This window comes from Sinohyriopsis cumingii, chromosome 13, assembly GCF_028554795.1.
Source record: "Sinohyriopsis cumingii isolate HCF-2022 chromosome 13, ASM2855479v2, whole genome shotgun sequence".
Taxonomy (NCBI): domain Eukaryota; kingdom Metazoa; phylum Mollusca; class Bivalvia; order Unionida; family Unionidae; genus Sinohyriopsis; species Sinohyriopsis cumingii.
Window position 1 is genome coordinate 19,175,383 of NC_142973.1, and position 11,196 is coordinate 19,186,578.

Consider the following 11,196-nt stretch of genomic DNA (forward strand, 5'->3'; position numbering starts at 1 on the left):
ACTCTGTGGTCTTAAATTAATAGAAAAGAGCGAAAATCAAGAATTGTTATGAAATTCAACACATAGTTTGTTTCCTCAGAATACAAAGTGAATTTAAAAACTGTCTTTCGACATTGTGAATTAAATCAGAAATAGTCCAAATATAACCAGTCCTAATAAATACAGTTTCAACTACATTTCAGTGGTATTCGAAATAAGATCCAGCGTTGTAGGTGTTGATATTCCAGTAATCTTGAATGTACTAATGCACCAGCTGTCTGAATAATAATAATAATAATAATAATAATAATAATAATAATAATAATTGTTATTATTATTATTATTATTATTATTATTATCGAAGAAAAAAATCAATAACTACAACCGTGTCTGTTTTTCAGGGTATACAAATATGGCTATGACAATCCAAGAATTAAATGACAAGGGGCCATATGAACACCCAGAAATTGCCGCAGAAAGTAGAAGAAACAGCGTTGCCATGCATGATGTCCATATTGGGTCATTAGTTAGAAAGAGCAGCGTGTCCATCCATGAACTACACGAAAAGGGTTCACACGAGCATCCAGAATGGAGACCACCGTTGAGTCATCAAATGAATCATACCATTACTGAGATCAATGAAAACGGCGCTGACGACAACTCAAACTTTACAATGATACATACAAGACAAGGAAATATTAGTTATGAACTTGATGTTTCCATTGAAAATACGGAAAATAAAGGGAAAATGACAAGTAACGGCCATGTTATATATCAAATGGGTGAAAATGGTTCACACGCGTTCCAAGACGACAAGACAACCAGTAAAATAGCTGGACGTATAACAGTTATCTCACCTGATACCATAACAAGGTTTTAAATTGCTTCTGATAGACTGATTCTACCAATCCAAATGTTGTGTAATCACAGTGTTGGTACTTGCAACGCAAATTTATAACAAACAAATGCTTGCTTACAAAACGTGAATAAAAGAATTATTTTTTCTTTTCGCTCCTCCTCTTTGTAAATATGTATGACATGTGATATATTTGTCGTAAAAAGAGATGTCGCAAATATGATGGAAGCTTTTTCATCCTAAAAACAGTAAACTATTAACAGGCAAAGAAATTCCTTTATATATGTACAGTCTGTTTGGGTTGGTATAATATAATTGGCATATGATTTTATTTGTTCTATTTTATCATTGTTTGCCATCTAAGCCAATTACGATACAGAAATCTAACAGTTGTATTGTCGATTCGCCCTGCATACTTGAAAAGGTCAGTAGCTCGAGTTAGGCTGTAATTTTCCACGCACCATCCGACAGAATGGCCTTCATTAAAGGTCACTGCCCACCTATATTGTACACACGTGTGATATTATTATAGTCATTAAAAAACAACGCATTTGGAATTTATGCACACCATAACAAGTTTTAATTAGACTTAAAAATCCACTTTTTTAACTGAAAATGTTTTGTGGCAATCTCCGTAAACAATCGGTAATTTTCCGCGTGCCAAAAACGAATATGATGTATATTTATCCCTTCTCTTCAACCTAGCCGTTCAAGTGTTTAATTTCCCCAAGTAAATGTCTATGTCATATATCTTACGATCGCGCTTTTGTACAGCAAATATGGTGCACTGGGTTGCATATGGATGTAAACAAATGAGTGATGGTGGGACGAAATAGTTTTTTCTTTTTCCGAAATACCCTGTTTACCACCAAAAAATAGACTAAACCTGTGGAATTGAAAAGGGTGGGGGATGGGAAAGTCCTAAATCCTCCTAAGTCATGTAGGAAGCTCTCTGTTGCATATGTTGTTGCAGTTGTTGTTGTTGTAGGGTTTAACGCCATTTTTCAGCTCACGATAGCTATACATGGTGGCCAATATTAATGGTGGAGGAAGAACCCAGGAAAACCCCGGAAAGAACCACCGACCCACAAGAAGCTACTGGCAAGCTTTCTCACATACCCACATTCGCTGAATCCGAGTCACGAACCCACGCAGAGGTAAGATGGCAGTGATCCGTAACGGAGAGCGCTTTAGACCACTCGGCCACTCAGGGCCCCTATGGTGCATATGAGAAGAAGGATAAAGAAAGGCGTAAGTAAAATATATGAAATAAAGGATTACAGTACAGTGATGCTACTGCAGATGTAAAATATTAATGTTTAAAATAATCATAATTCTTTTAAAACGTGTAGAGTGTAGACTTTGATCAAACTCTTTATTTACCATTATTATAACCGATACAAACTCAAAAGAATTTAAAAAAAATAAATACAAGGTATTACTTTGGCACGTTTATCATTTACAGGTGTACAAGTCTGTAGATACAGTCACACACACATACACACACACACACATATTTATGTGTGTGTGTGTGTGTGTGTGTGTGTGTGTTTACTCGCTGACCTGGAATCGAATATCCGTAGAGAACGAATTAAACATTCTCTATATATATATCGGCATACAATAAAATATTTTTTTTCTGTCCTAGAACTTATGGTGAAACATTTTTCATCAGGGCATATGTCCCAAGGCTTAAGAAACAAAATAATTTTGTGTTGAATTTGAGCCCGCGACCCAGCTCCCTCTGAACGGTGCGATACAATAGATAAATAAAAGACTTGTTTGAAAATAAAATGAAAGACACTAACCTTGCATTGTTATCACTTATTCCTTCTTTTTTTCATCATGCACAAACTCGGTATATGTAGCAGATGCCGGCTGGCGTATGTATTCTTACTGTAGAGTGTATCGCTTATGTCAGATAACAAAATTGTAAATGAGACGGGAATATCACCCGATGACTTGAATGCACTTGTCGATTATGCATGATACGTTATTCGGTGCAAAAATGACCAAGATTGTATTGTATCAAGGTGAACTATATGACTGTCACTCGCAAATAAAAATCATTATTTGAAAATACATTCACTGTGAGTGCAAATGATAATCTTTTCGCTAGTCCGGGTTACAAAAATCTTATTAAAGCAAGTTATTGCTGTGTATACTTTTACCCTACATTCATCAATGAACAATTGTATCAATTATGATTACATATGGCAAACAAATAGGAGCGCGGTTGATGACTAAACACAGTGGGCAGCGAGCAATATATTCATTGATTAAACGTACCGACAGGATATCAGATACAAAGGTTATTTTATTACAAAGGAAGCCAACCCCGGAAACTTATTTTGGATTTGTTAAGTTTGTCGCTTTTTTTTTCATGAAGTCGGCTGACATAAGGAAGCCAACATTGGTACGTTTGGATTCTTTAAAGTGTATCCGTTTCTATTTGTTTTTTTACAAGAGTCGGCCGACACAGGGAAGCCAGCATTGATTTATTTTTACCTGTATTAACGGGTATTTTGAAGAAGAAAAAATTGAAACAATGGAATAGTTTTGAAAGCAAAACAATCTAGTGTGTCGTGCACGCATATCGATATATGGCTGAACAGTAAATTATTTTTCAATAGTTTTTTTTCTTTCTAAATGTTCCCTATGCAAAGTTTATAGTGTTTTATTTTTCGACATCAAGAAGCATGTACATAGTCTTGCGGGATAAATATACGTCATTTCCGGTTGGCGTCCTCTATAGGTGGGGATTCTTTCATAAGGGGAAATAAAAGTGTTGTATAATTCTATTTCAAGTAATTAAATTATTATTTCTTCATTACATTTGATAATTTTTTGATCTTTTTGTACGAGTATAACTACTTTTAATCATGTAATGTAAATCTGATGTAAAAAGAAAACTATCAGAGTAGAGCCAGAGACCTTTAAACACTCAGTTAAAAGCAACCTTTCCAGAAGCTTCTAGGAAAATTCAAATGTATTCTTCAGTATGATAATAGAAAAAGCTATGAAGAGCCCATTGGCACATTTTTCGAAAAGAAGCCATTACAAAAATAACTTTATCCATCCCAAACGGCAAAAAAGTTTATCCATCCTTGTTTTGTCTGTCTGTATGCATGTATGTATGTATGTATGTATGTCTCTGTGTGTGTATGTATGTATGTATGTATGTATGTATGTATGTATGTATGTATGTATGTATGTATGTATGTAGGTTTATAAATAGACACGTACTCCTATTGTGTGTATTAACTGTATATATATATATATATATGTGTGTGTGTGTGTGTGTGTGTGTGTAATCGGAATGAAATATTAGGCAGATTAGAAAGGTAAAAATATCAATGTTCATGAAAAGGTATTTGGATCCTCGTAATATGTATCAACTTAGTTCTGGTTCTTTTGTTATAGATTAACAAGCCTCAATGCACTGTGTGGCAGTTGCATTTACAGAACAAAAATAAATAAATAAATGTGCAAATAAATAAGAGATAGGCACAAAAGAGTACTCATTTGCAAAGAAATGTAATTAATTGTTTTTTGCAACTCACATAAACAATTTAAGGTAAAGGAGGTAACATATTTTTCATGTTATATCAATAGAATAAATAATGTCTGAAATATGTTTACATCATACTTCTGATGTACGATATAACTCCTCGGGAAATCCAAGTTGCAAACTTATGCCAAAAACATTGAATGGAAACATATTTGCAAGAACTTTATATCATATTGACTCTCAATGCTTTGTATCATACTGACTGCCATGCATTTGTATCATACTGACTGCCATGCATTTGTATTATATTGACTGCCATGTGTTTCTATCATATTGACTGCCATGAATTTGTATTATTGACTGCCATACATTTGTATCATATTAACTGCCATGCATTTGTGTCATATAGACTGCCATACCTTTGTATCATATTGACTACCATGCATTTGTAAAACGCACTTCGTTAGCAAACCATACATTACTCAATAATATTAAATGATATATTAGATTTTGTAATGATAATATAAATGATCTAGCCATTTTATGGCCGTCTATAATATCTTCAGTACCTCATCAAAAAGTATATCAGTCACTGACAGCAATTGTATTGTTAGTTGTTAAAAGCGACCATCATTTAGAGAAAGAGAATAATTTTGGGACAACCATGAAATGGATAGAAGTACTGATGCAGCAATATTCACAAAAAGAGTAAAAAAATGCCAAAAGCGTATTTTTTCAAGAATTATTCATCAGCAATTATTTGTAGCAAATGAAGTATCAACTAAATTCTCCATCTAAATAACTTATTTAATTCAATTTGCGATGACACCAGTCAACATTTACTTTATGTGAAATTTCTTTAGAAACAATGACCAAGAAATGAATATAAAAAGAAGTCGTAAGAATAGTGAGAAAGGAACCATAAGAATGACTGAATCAGAGGCGTAGCTATGATATTTTGCGCTCGGGGACGAACTATAAAATTGGCGCCCCAGCCCCCTCCCCGTTTAATCACATTTTTGAATATTACCCTTGTTTACTTAGTATAATGTAACGTTGTAAGCCTCATTTTGGCGCCCCTGTACCTTGGCGCCCGGGGACATATGTACCCCCTGCCCCCCCCCCCCCCAGCTACGCCTCTGGGCTGAATGACTACAAGGAAAAATGCACATAGGAGAATTGCCAATTATATTTTTACACAAACAAAGAAGAATACAAAAGAGGATAAATTAATCAAAAGTACAGAGTGCATTAATATTAGATCGAATAGAAAACAAGTCACAAAGTGACAATATACTTGACGTTTTATGAGTTTTACTAGGGTGACACTTTGAAGCGAAATGCAGTTGTTATGTGTAAATTATAATATTGATGAATGTAACTTTAAAAAGAGCTTTTAGCGTGTTCATTAGACGGACCAACCAAACAGTTATCTTCTTTGTCCATTGAGTGCACATAGCAAACCCCTTATAGCTGACACGTACTGCTCTCCTAGAATTAGAGAATTTGAAATGATCTTAACTATTATAAGATGTGGGACAACCCTCAGATGACACAATAAATAACGCTGACATGGTGAAAGATAAATCTCGGTATAGTTAAATATATTAAAATGTGATCAGTTGAAAAGTCATATTATTATTATTAATTTAACATGAAATAAAAGCATTGATGTAAAAAGCATAAGTTCACAAATTGTATTAATCTTTACTGACAATTTTTGGTCCGCTGGTCGGATTCCCTCTGCTAGCTAAACTTTGCAAATTTTTGCTCAATTCATCATTATCTGAAGAACCTTTAAACTGCACACAATGTTATAAAGGTATATTTATAGAATGATCACCAACTGTATGTCGTTCTAATCTAAATATTGTTCACATTTGAGAGAAACAGTAATTAGCAGAATAAGTATGCTTATGCATTTACCATTTACATTTGCTTCTCGCATTTTATAATAATGACCTTGTATATTTTTGGCTGGGTTGTACATTTTTAAATTTCGAATTTTAATAATACATGAATTAGGTAAATGTCGTTTGTTCGTTTTGTCATATATTCTATATTACTCTGCCTGTCATGAAAGAAAATGACTCATTATTCTCTTCTTAATCTCATTAATGTCTTCATTTGTTTTTCATTGGTAGGAATTGTTATATATAAACCTTTAAGCTCGATTTCAAACAACCAACGCCACTCCGGTGACCTAGTGGTTAGAGTATCCGCCTCGGATGCGGGAGGTCGTGGGTTCGATCCACGGCCGAGTCATACCAAAGACGTAACAATGGTACTAACAGCTGCCTCGCTAGGCGCTCTGCATTACGAGGTTAGTGTTAGGACTGGTCGGCCTGGTGAGGATAATGTAACTAGGTAGGACATCATGCTACATGTTTGCGACATGAGGCCCCAGTGCTAGACATGACTATAAACTGCCATACTGCAGACATCGTAGCGACATGATTGAAAAACTGTTAAAGCTACGTTAAAAAAAAATTCAAATCACACACACTCACACACACAATCACACCAAACCGAGAATGAAACTGCAATAATTTCCTTCCCCATACCGTATTAAAATACGATCAACGTTATTGCTCAAGGGTATATATTGTTTGCTGCTCTGTGCAAAAGACGCTATAGTGACGCTTGCATGATTCTTCGTGATCTTATTGTCCGCAACGACCTTAACGTCAGCGTCAGTCGTATTGTCCGCTCTGATTTTATTGTCCACATTACCATTAAAGTCCGCATGGACCTCATTGTCCGCATCGACTCTGATGTCTGCGTCGATCTTATTGTCCGCAGGAATCTTAATGTTCGCGTACATTACAAAACGGTCCGAAGAGGCATTAATAGTGCAGACATAAAATAGTTGTCTCAAACGACCTGATTGTTCTATTAATTGATGTAAACGTAAAATGAATATTTTTTAATTAAACAAATGAATAAGATTTAACATCTGGAACATTTCTGTCACTTTTCCTATTTCTCTTTCCCAATCATTCTTTCATTTTTATAAGATAACTGATAGAAGACCACATTCTTATCTTAACTTTCTTTGATACAGACAGTATTTTATATCCGTTGCATAACACGTTAGCGTTAGGAGATGCCCTGAAAGGCGTTGGCCCTGATTATCAAAATGCAGGTCTGAGTTTGCACAGTTTACAGCGGAATAAGTATTATACACTGTGAATATGAGTCATTTTGAACACACTTTCTTGAATACTAATCTTGACGATACACATGACAGATCCAGGAATATCGCTTTCATTGGGATGAGGTGGAGTCGGGGTGGAGGGAAGGGCTTAAGATAGGGGCGAGGCAAACTCAAGCAAGTGAAACATCTGTGGGATTTAACCTCATGTGGAGGCCATGAGGAAAAGGGCCCTAAAGCTCCTGCATTTTAAGCGTTTCCAATTTATAATTTTAATCATCAATACGTTAAGTAAACGAACTCTCAAAAACAGTTAGGTTATTTCGCGTTCATGTTTTTATTTGATGGTGGGAGCACCAGTTTCCCCAACCCCTCAATCCGATGGATCAACCCGTGGATATAACGTTTCTACTTTTTTTGTCGCGGAAGGGTGAACGATACTATTATTGCAAATTGAATGTTGACATTTTAATAGCAATTATCCGTACTTCTATTATCCGTATCCAATTATCCGGAATTTGTCAGCTCATATATCCATTTAAAATATAAATCCTTAATTGACTAAAGCAATAACAAAATTCAATACTGTCCGAAACTGTTTATATAGTCTTGACCTTCATATGAGTAACGCCAATAATTAATATAAATAAATATTCCTTTCAGACTCAATCCAAGCACAATATTAAATACATAATCTGCAGACTGATACTAAAACAATGACCGGAAATAAGAAATAGGAATCATTGTGTACATGTTTCTCTCTCTCTCTCTCTCTCTCTCTCTCTCTCTCTCCACAATTCTTAATGCCATGTACTGAGCATATTTATATAAATGCCTTCAATGTTGTGTCACTAATCATTGGATCTATGGGTTAAACAAAGCACTGGCAACGTAATTCTTATATCAAAATCGAGAGTGATGTTAGAGACCTAAACTGAGTTTTCAACTCAACCAGTATGTTAGTGGGGCAAACTGCTTTAAATACGTGCTTCACCGTAATGGAGATCAGCATCATGTCGCGAAAAGGTGGAGAATAATGACAAAAGCCCATGCAATGAAAAAATTATCTGCAGTTATCGAATTTAAATTTTGACAGAGGAAAGGCAAATCTTCGTGTAGGAATAGCCTAATATATAGTTGGTATCTACGTTTTTTGAGAGGATATACGTAAGTGTTTCACGAGTAGAGTGGAAACATTGTATTGTCATGAGTGCTGAAGCCACAAGTGATGATACAAAATGTTTCCACATCACGTGTGCAATATTTCCGTGTATACTACATCGATCTACAAGAGTTCATAAATCTAAAAATAATTTTGGTACAACTGCATTTTACAAGATTTGTCTGCACGTTTCATGCTTCAAATCGTGTACTTAAAATAAAGACTTTATTTGTACGAAAATGAAGACATCTTATTTTCTTGTTAACACGTTTCATAGGCGATTAATATTGCTGAGGTGGGGTAAGCAGAAATCTAAGTGTGTTTGCATATATCAGACTTCAGACCATATCATGTTTAAACAAACGTTTTTAATGATTGTGAGTTTTCTGGTGAAGATTTTTCGTTCTTCTTGTTTTAATGTCTATATTCAAAAGTTTATTTTTACGTGGCCCTGGCAAAGTAGTATGCAGTCTATCTCGGCAGCAGAAGATGTATCAGTAGTATATGGGGCCACCCTAGCGACAATGGGAATTAGCATTACAGAACCCCTTGGGCCACTCTAGCGACAAGGGAAATTTAACATGGAGAAAAACCCTGGGTCACTCTAGCGACACGGGGAATTGAACATGGAAATTGAACATGGGAATGTCACCTGGGGATCAGTGGGAATTAAACATTGGTAACGTCATAGGTTTATAGGGTCAAAACCTTTTATAGGGTGAAATGTATTTGTAGGGACAAAGGGTTGATAGGGACAAACATAGACATACAGAAACAAACAAATACACATTCAAACACACAGAAAAGAGGTCAGAAATATTCTAAAGAAAGACTCACAGATAGAATAGAGACTCGATAAAGAAAAATCTGTTGTATGGGTTCAAAACATTTATTCAAGTACATATATACATGGGCTCTCTGGCCTGTGCTTTGGTCTAAGCACTATCCATTAAATACATAAACATTTGAACATAAAAGAAACATATTTGCGAGTTGTTTAGTTATTGACTCTAGTAAACTAATGTTTAAAATTAACGTTCACTCCTTTCTAAAATCACTTCATATGCAACGAATTTACATTAAATGTTCGTTTATAATAAAAAGTTAAAACAAAACAAGTAACAAACAATCAAATAAGAGAAAGTTCGTGTTTGTCTCTCTATCCGTTACACACGTTGTTTAAAATCTGGTCAGCTACCACTTGTGTCCCAGCATAGATGTTTCCGATCTCGTATTCCCTGTCAGTCGTAAATCTGCTGTTACGTCCATCGTGCTAGGTACACTTATCGGCAAGCAGATCAAGAGCAGTGATCGTCTTCTTCCCATGGAGGTACAACATATGCCATATGAATAGTCACTTTTCCATCGGTGATGTCAAATTTTTCTCTCACCGACCGCACGTCTTCAATAGCCCTCAAAAGTTTGGAAGAAGTTATTTATGCAGGTGTGCTAAATCCGAGACATACAGGCGAGTTCAAACTGTCGTGATACATAGATAGGCTCAAACGACCTTCATCTTTGACTTGGCAATGACATTTGAGTTCCTCTAACAGTGAGTCAAGTAGATCCGTAATGAAACCTGATATTTCCTCGGCTGGAACGTCAGACGCGAAGTCTTTAAATTTCACCGTGTAGGTGTAAGTTGTCGTTCTAAATTTTCTCGAGGTCGCTGTCTGGGTCATTTGGATGCTAAAATACTCCTTTAGGTCTATTGAATCCTTTCCCTTCTTGAACGCACTTTGCTGTGACGGTATGGTGGTGAAAGAGGTCAATGATGTTTGTTCCTTCTCTTTTTTCTTCTGCGTTGAGTTATTCATCTTTCTCGTCGCTTGTCCTTGCAATGAAGTGTCGTTCTTGGAAGTCGTCCCTTTTTATACTGGGTGATATCAGCATGTCCATAAGGTAAACTTTTGTGGTCTGGAAGTTTCACTGGTTGCACGTAGTTTGTCATGGCATTAGTACATAACAACTAAGATGTGGTATTGCATTGGTGATGTGACCGCGAGGCATAGAATCACACCCGAGTTTTTCGTTGGACTTGAGTCTTACGCTCTATACTTGCTGTTTGAAAGGATTCATTTTTGTCGATTGGTCTTGGTAGTGACAATGAACTATTGGTCTTGGACGTTGTCCCTTTTTATATGCTGACCAATATCGATGTGACCGTACGGCAACGTAAAGTGATTGGGAAGTCTCACTCGCTTCTGGTACACGATTTGATAGATTTTTTCCAGGGGTCGACTGACGATGTGGTGAGTGGGCAAACGTATAATCTTGTTCGGTTGGTGAGTGGTCACTTTAAAGTTTCCATCCTCTCCCGATTACAAGGCTTCTTTCAATGCCCCAAAGTTGACCACTCGACTGGTACGATAATTCAGAGTCAGTCCTTTCACTTTGCACTCCGTGTGCACTTCTCCTTGTTTGTCCCGGTATTGGTAGCCGTAATTTTTAGGACCGCCACTCGCGAAACTTAGAATCTTGTCGTCGGGGTGTTCGTCTGTGCAGGCTCCTAAACGGTTTTCTTCGATGTTAGG

The 11,196-nt window shown here is 36.1% G+C and overlaps 1 protein-coding gene across 1 annotated transcript in view; it reads left to right on the top strand.

Annotated features, from left to right (window-relative positions):
• The window catches only part of LOC149785010 (putative ammonium transporter 1), a 37,957-nt gene extending 30,663 nt beyond the window's left edge, over positions 1 to 7,294 (top strand). Inside the window, exon 11 of the mRNA XM_089978703.1 lies at positions 381 to 7,294. Coding sequence (XP_089834829.1) covers positions 381 to 859 — 479 coding nt within the window. The 3' untranslated portion in view covers positions 860 to 7,294. The remainder of the gene's footprint in view (positions 1 to 380) is intronic.
• The last annotated feature ends 3,902 nt before the right edge of the window (positions 7,295 to 11,196 follow it).